The sequence below is a fragment of the Loxodonta africana genome, chromosome 7 (assembly GCF_030014295.1).
Source record: "Loxodonta africana isolate mLoxAfr1 chromosome 7, mLoxAfr1.hap2, whole genome shotgun sequence".
Taxonomy (NCBI): Eukaryota; Metazoa; Chordata; class Mammalia; order Proboscidea; family Elephantidae; genus Loxodonta; species Loxodonta africana.
Genome location: NC_087348.1, coordinates 34002686 through 34010828, shown reverse-complemented (window position 1 = coordinate 34010828; position 8143 = coordinate 34002686). Strand labels below are relative to the sequence as shown.

At 35.5% G+C, this 8143-nt stretch overlaps 1 protein-coding gene across 1 annotated transcript; it reads left to right on the top strand.

The window, feature by feature from the left end:
* The first annotated feature begins 5206 nt into the window (after positions 1-5206).
* LOC100675858 (olfactory receptor 4A47-like) lies at positions 5207-7786 on the top strand. Its single transcript, XM_003412068.3, has one exon. It carries the CDS (start codon positions 6869-6871, stop codon positions 7784-7786), a length of 918 nt encoding a protein of 305 aa, XP_003412116.2. The 5' UTR covers positions 5207-6868.
* Positions 7787-8143: the final 357 nt, after the last annotated feature.

Genomic DNA, 8143 nt, shown 5'->3' with positions numbered 1-8143 from the left:
GCTAAAGCACAGTAAAATTTTTTTAAAAGATTAATCACGTGTAAACAGATAGAAAATTGTTTGTGGTGGACACAGACCTGGTTATGGTAGATAGATATCTGAATGGTTGGATAAAGACCTGTGTGTGGTTAGACACAGACTTAACGGTTTGTCAGTCTTAGACTCTTATGTGTTCACATATTGACTCATATGTGATCAGGTATAGACCCCTGTGTGCTCAGATACAGACACTTGTGTGTTTATATATAGATCCCTGTGTGACCTTAGACCCATGTGTAGACTGATACAAGTCTATGTGTGTTTGGTACAGACCTGTGTCTTTAGTTTTGAGGATTGTGCAGTAACTCATGCTAGCAAAAAACACTGAATCTTTTCAGATCAACTCATTGAAAGTGTGAATCAAATGTAAATAAGAGAATTCCCTTTGTAAATCAGAAAACAGAAAGGCAAGTTGTATGTACACTCTGTGGAACCAACTACATGTTTTATAGAGATTTTTAAATCAAGACTTCACAATATGCTGCTTATTCAGTATGAGAAATCCAGATTATTATGATATACTCTTTTTTTCAGTAGAGGTATTTCAAGACATGAAATTCTAAATATAATTTTTTAGGAATTTCTGAGCCTTATAAAATGACTTTAAGATTTGTCAAGAAGAATTAATACTGGAAATTGCAAAAAAAAAAACATTTTAAATGGGTAAGCAATAGGGAAGATTATTGCTACCAGATAATATAAATACACGTTAAAAATCTTCGATCACTGAAATAGTGTGTTAGTGTAGAGGATTAAAAAAAAAAGTAGAAGAAATGAAAGAAATGGCGAAAAGACTGAACACAAATAATTTACAAAGGTTATGGAGTGAATTCTATGTCTGTCTATTTATGTTCATGGTCCGTTGTCTATTTATGTCCCAGACATTGTGAAAGAAACAGAAAGCACAAAGACAACTAAGGAATATCCCTGACACTTTTATGTGTTTCTGTGTTTTATTGTCAGATTTAATGTTAGGAGACAACGTTCTGCTGCTATTCGTAAGGTTTTCACTGGCTAATTCTTTTCAGAAGTAGACTGCCAGGTCCATCTTCCTAGTCTGTCTTAGTCTGGAAGCTCAGCTGAAGCCTGTCATCCATGCATCCTGCTAGTATCTGAATACCAGTGGCATAGCTTCCAGCATCACAGCAATATGCAAGCCCCCTCAGTAGTACAAGAAGAAGAGTTGACACCTTTAAATTGTGGTGTTGGCAAAGAATATTGAATATACCACGGACTGCCAAAAGAATGAACAAATCTGTCTTGGAAGAAGAACAACCATAATGCTCCTTAGAAGCAAGGATGGTGAGACTGCATCTTACATACTTTGGACATGTTTTCAGAAGGAATCAGTCCCTGGGGAAGGCCATCATGCTTGGCAAAGTACAGGGCCAGTGGAAAAGAGGAAGACCCTCAACTAGGTAGGTTGACACAGTGGCTGCAACAATGGGCTCAAGCATAACAACAATTGTAAGGATGGCACGGAACTGGGCAACATTTGGTTCTGTTGTGCATAGGGTCGCTATGAGTCAGAACCAACCTGACGGCACCTAACAATAACAACAGCAATGTTAAGAGATGATTATATACATATTTTATTGCAGTATAAGTTGTAGTGAATATATTTCTTATTAATTCCTTAAAATGGATTCCAAAATGAAATTTATATCTATAATTACATTCCAATCTAAAAATATTTATTTCTATAATGTTCATCACAAAGAAATATAGGACATTGTCAATTTAAATCACGCTTTTATGAACATTTTGACTAATAAAATTATATGAAATATTTAAAAAATTTAACCTAGGTGCTTTTGGTGGTAAATAGACACACTCGTGTAATGTTTGACCTTTTGGATTTATTAGCCATGGAAACATGCAAGAACTATTACAATGTATGTAACAAATTTCAGTGCTGTCAAGACTGAGGGTCCTTAAGGAGAACTGGAATATACCATAAAATCCTTCAGGAGACATTGAGAAATGTAATTAAGATGGTTTTCGACTGCTAGTAACAAAGATTTGAAAGAATTGTGACATTAACAAGATAGGGTTTTGATTTGCTATCTTGTAAAAGAAATACAGCCCAGGTTGACTGAAATTGGTCCCAAATGTTTATGGACACTGATTTCTTCTGCTCAGCAATTACTGGCTCTTGTATTTAATTAAATAATTTTTTTGAGGAAAATATACAGAGCCAAAATACAGTATTTCAACAATTTCTCCAAGTACATTTCAATGACATTGATTACATTCTTTGGATTGTGCTGCCATTCTCCATAGTTATCCTTTTCCACATATTCCATGACAATTATGTTAAACTAACTGCTGCCTGTGTTTCCCATCTAGTGTTTTGAGTTGCTGGTTGTAAATTTGATATCGCATAGATAATTCTTTAAAAGAGCACAATACTCGAAGCAGAGGTAATTTATTGATTAAAATAATCTCTTTTTTGGTTCAAAGAAGACTTCAGGGAATATTTTTGGTTTAAGATTTAAAGATTATCTCAGGGCAAAATTTCTTGTGCTCACAAGAATATGTTGTTTCTATATCAGCAATGAAAAAGGAAATTAAGAAAATAAATCCCCTTTACAATAGCATCTGTCATGGATTGAATTGTGTCCCTCCAAAATACTTGTCAACTTAGCTGGGCCATGAGTCCCAGTATTGTGTGATTGTCCGCCATTTTATGTGATTTCTCTATGTGTTGCAAATCCTATCATTGTGATGTAATGAATAAGATAGATTAAAACAAACAAACAAAAATACACAAACCCAGTGCCATCAAGTGGATTCCAACTCATAGGAACCCTGTATGACAGAGTAGAACTGCCCCATAGAGTTTCCAAAGAGCCCCTGGCAATTTCGAACTACCAACCCTTTGGTTAGCAGCCATAGCACTTAACTACTACGCCACCAGGGTTTCCAAATTCAAGGAAATCTCCCTCATAATCCCAAAAGCCTTTTATACAGAAATGGAAAAATCAATCCTCAAATAACATGAAACTGCCAAGGGCCCCAAATAGCCTAAGAAATCTTGAAAAAAAGACCAGAGTAGAAGGACACTCACCTCAGATCTCTTGATTTCCATTCTTATGGTATGATCATGGTCACAGGGTGGTTTTTGGAGCTCTGGGCAATTTATCTGAGATCTAGAAAAGTATCAAGGGCAAAGGGCAAAAGGGAGTTTGGCTTTCAGTTGAATCATGTCACTTCTTGCATGTCTCAATTAATTACATAACTAGTATCTTATAGGCCACTTCAATATTTATGGGATGGTGAGAAATGTAATGTTTTTTAATCTAGTACTATTGATTTCCCTGAAAATATAAGGTCTAATAATTAGGTAAGGGGGGAGAAAATACAATAAGGCAACCGGAAGTCTATAATTCCAACTATACTTCTTTCTCTTTAAGCATATTTCCAAGTGATGGAATTTGCTCCTCCAGCAAGAGCACAGTTCCTTGAAACTTTGTGTAGAAAGAAACAGTTGGTGATATTTTCCTCAGAAAGGGCTGTATGATAAGGACTTAGAATGCATAGATTTTCAAGCCATTCCTTCAAATTTTTTATACTTTTTTTTTTTCATGTTCATCACTGATTTTACCAACTTGCCTGTCTGAAATTCTTTCTGTGACAAACTCAAGACTCTTACTGCTAGGGTGATATGTATTAGTTTCCTAGGGTTACCATAACAAAATTGTACAAAGTGGATGGTTTCAATCAACAGAAATTCATTGTCTCACAATTTCTGGAGGCTGAAGTCCAGCATCAGGTTGTCAGCTGTGTTGATTCCTTCTGAGGCTTTGACAGAGATCTGTTCTCATATCTCCTAACATCTAGTAAAAACCCCAGGAATTCATGGGTTGCTACTGTAGCATCACCTGTAATGCTTCATCTCTCTCTCTGTGTCTCTGGGAATCTTCTCTTTTATAAGAACACTAATGGGAGCCACCCTACTCGAGTATACCCTCATTTTAACCTTACTGATAACATCTTCATAGGCCCTGTTTATAGGGTCACATTCACAAGCATAGCATTCAGGCTTCAACATATCTTTATGGGGAACACAATTCAATCCATAATAGGGGAGAACCCTGCTTTATATAATTTGAATCAAGTTTTAAATGACTTGTCCTGAAATCAACTTTCTGGTGTTCTTGGAGTGAATTCAGATGTCATCTGCAAAGGTTTAACTCCAACTTACATGTCCAACAGTTTTGCCTATTTTGAAAGTCATAACTTAAGAGAGTTTTTACATATTCAAACTATTCCCAACTTCGACTCTTCCCTTTTGTTGATTTGACTATGGATTTTACATTTGTGATTTTTCTCCCCCAAGGACCTGCCCTGTAAATCCTGTTCTATGTGGGTGATTATTCTTGTAGCATCTCTGGAGATGCAGAATCTACTCTCACAATTGTGACTAAGGTCCCAATGAGTTTAATTACAGAGGAGTCACACTTCGAGATGCACCAATTAAATGACTCAACAGTATTTGTTGTAGTTCAAATGCAAATAAAGTGTCCAAAGACTGTTACCCTTTCCACAGAGAGTATTTACTTACATGAGTAGTTATAGGACTGGGTTTTTCAAGAACTGAAATGATGGACTCAAAGCATAACAAAATATGAACATGAAATTATTTTTCATCCTTCAGGCAGACTGTAGTTTAACTATGCTGTATGAAGCCAGGCCAGTATAAAGACCTGAGAATCAAAATCAGGTACAAGGTATTTCACTTGTAAACTATAACCTGGAAAATATTTCTCTAAACAATTCACAGTTCTCTTTACCATAAAATTTACTTTTTATTTTTCAACCTCATACTACTTATTTAACATTGTTTGTTTTAGGACAAATTATGCCAGTGATGGAGTTGTTGGTTCTCTGATTGTAATCAAGATTCAGACTTCTTTTTGTTAAAAAAAAAAAAAAATTTTTTTTTTAGATAACATTTTTTATATTTGTATTAAAAATCTCAGCTATTTAAAAGGTAACAATTTTCTGAAAGTCTGAGATGAGACAGACTCCCTGAAATATGGAAAGAACTGGCCACAGAGACACATTTCTAGGTCTGATAATGATGCAAGTACTATCTTACTGTCTGTGTCCACAGCGATGGCATCAGTCTATGAAATTGTTGTCTTTTAGGACAAGGGAGAAGGCACCCTAATTCAGAACTTGGGTCCAATGGCTGTTTCATTATGCAGGTAACCCAAGAAATGTTTCTATACATGAGTCTTCATAAGGGTTTATATTATGCAAGAGTACATTGGTATTGTGATTTAGAGAGTCGTGGTCATTTAAAAGTTCTCCTAAGTGATTCTGATAATCGGCCATGTTAGAGAACCTTTGCAACTGATAAACTATGTGGAGGTTGACTTAATTCTGTAATAATCATTTGAATATTTTCTTAGTATAAAGATCTAGAGTGCATTCACCTTCTCTAACATCAGTATCTTAGAAACTGCTTTCAAGGGCAAGCATTTGAGGAATATTTTAAAGGACAGAGACTTATAAGTCATATACAGGATCAATGGAAGTGCTCTGGAAGCATTGTTTGTTAATCTGTTAGTAACTGGAGAATGATGGAAGTCTGTGAACCTTGAATGAGTGACCTTCAAGGACCTGAGACAATATTTATGCAAGCAGGTTATTACTTCAATTCATAGGACTGATAGGTTGGGTAAGAAAGGATTTAAATTGATTGTTAGATTTAGCGAAGCTAGGGTGTTTTCATAAAGAAGAACAGAGAATTGGGTTGCTTGTTTGAGAAAGAAGAGGAGTTTAAGGATAGATTATTTAAACAGTGATGATACTATATTATACAAATACAGGCAGGAAAATTGTTAATGTAGGAAATGGAGGAGACAATTACAGGAGGAAGAGTGACAAAGAGGGTGGGATCTAGTGTATACACAGAGGGTTTGGCCATAGAAACAGAAAATCCATGTATTGTGATGGGCAGGTCCAGCAGAATTATGAGGTCAGATATTGAAGTAAATGTCAATAGAGATATCAAGAGTAACTGGATATCATTGCTAGGATTATTTTAAAAGGTAGCAGGATTGGTTAATATTGATGATATTTATGATACAGTTTGTATGTGTATGTACATGGTCTTCTTTTTTCCTTGGAATCTCTCCTCTCATCTTTTTCATTCCTGCACATTCATCACCAGCAAAAAATAACCCGTTTAAATTTAAAAAAGTATCTTTCCATGCTTTCCTCATATTATTATTATTTTTGTTTTGTTTTATAACAGTATTATGCATAGATTTGTGTTTAGTGCTTTATTGCTCAACTGTACCTTATCAGTACCAATTTTTGAAATTGTGAAATACGTCCATTGGAGACTTAAGTTATTAGTTAAAAAGATTCTGCCATTCCTAGAATGTAGAAAATAATCTCATTTTTAATATGAAAGTGAATATTAAGTAAATCTTCCTTTATTTTTATGTTAAAACTTTCATGTATTTATAATTTATTTTTATATATAGTATTAACTGTATATATACAAATTTATTTTCTTCCAGACGTCAAGTTAATGTGGTAGCCCCATTTATTTCATAATCTGCTCTTTTCCCATATGTTTCTAATTTCTTGTTTGTCTCTCATTATTCGATAAATTCACAGAGGTTATGGACCGTGTTTTGATCAGCCTTGTATTCTTACAATATTGGACAGTGCTGAAACATAATAAATCACAATGCCTATTTGCTGAATGAATAAACAAATTATCTGGAGACCTCCAAAAGTCACTTGTCATCTATATATTTACAGGTAACTTTGTCCTGGACTCTGAAATAAGGACACAGGGGCACGTATGGAACAGGTGAAAAATGTGACTGAGTTTGTCCTCTTGGGGCTCACTCAGAGTCTTCAGGGTCAGAAAATATTATTTGTTGTGTTTTTGCTGATCTACATTGTGACACTCATGGGCAACCTACTTATTGTTGTGACTGTGTTGGTCAGCCCATCACTGGATGCCCCTATGTACTTCTTTCTTGGCTACTTATCATTTATGGATGCTGTTTATTCTACTACAGTTACCCCAAATATGATTATAGACTTACTCTATGAGAAGAAAACCATCTCCTTCCAAGCCTGTCTGACCCAGCTTTTTGTAGAACACTTATTTGGTGGTGCTGAGATTTTACTTCTGGTGGTCTTGGCTTATGACCGCTATGTGGCTATCTGCAAACCCCTGCGTTATATGACCATCATGAACCAACAGGTGCGTGTTCTGCTGCTGCTGGTGACCTGGGTTGGAGGTTTTGTGCATGCTGTAGCTCACCTTCTTTTTGTTTACAACCTTCCCTTCTGTGGCCCCAATGTCATTGACCACTTCTTCTGTGACATGTACCCCTTATTAAAACTTGCCTGCACTGACATCTATGTCATTAGTCTCACTGTGATTGCCAATGATGGGGTAATATGTGTGGTCATCTTTATGCTATTACTCTTCTCCTATGGAGTCATTCTTCACTCCCTGAAGAACCTTAGTCAGGAAGGGAGGCACAAAGCCTTATCTACCTGTGGTTCCCACATAACTGTGGTTGTCCTGTTTTTTGTCCCTTGTATTTTTCTGTATGTGAGACCTCCATTCACCCTACCCATTGATAAATTTTTTGCTGTGTTTTACACAGTTTTCACCCCTATGTTGAACCCCTTGATCTATACTCTGAGAAATGTGGAGATCAAAAATGCCATGAAGAAGATTTGGACCAGAAAAAGAAATTGAGGTGACAGGCAAATGCATCACCTATTTTCAATAAAGAATTGTTCCTTCTAGGAAAACAAAACAAAGAACAACAATAGCAACAACAACAACACAACAAAATCCAAATGCGTTGTCATTCAATTGATTCCAGCAACCTGTATGTAATATTTTTTTAATTTGGGTAAATATTTCCTCACCTTAACTAACGTGTGCATGATGAAAAACATTTATTAGGGTACTTGCTTTGATAAATTTTATTCCAAATACATTTTTAAGATTTTCATTTCGTAGGAAAACATATGTTCCTCTTTGGTGTAGAATAGTTCTTCAAGTCTATAGATTTATATCTATGTTATGACTTATGCTACAGTTAATAGC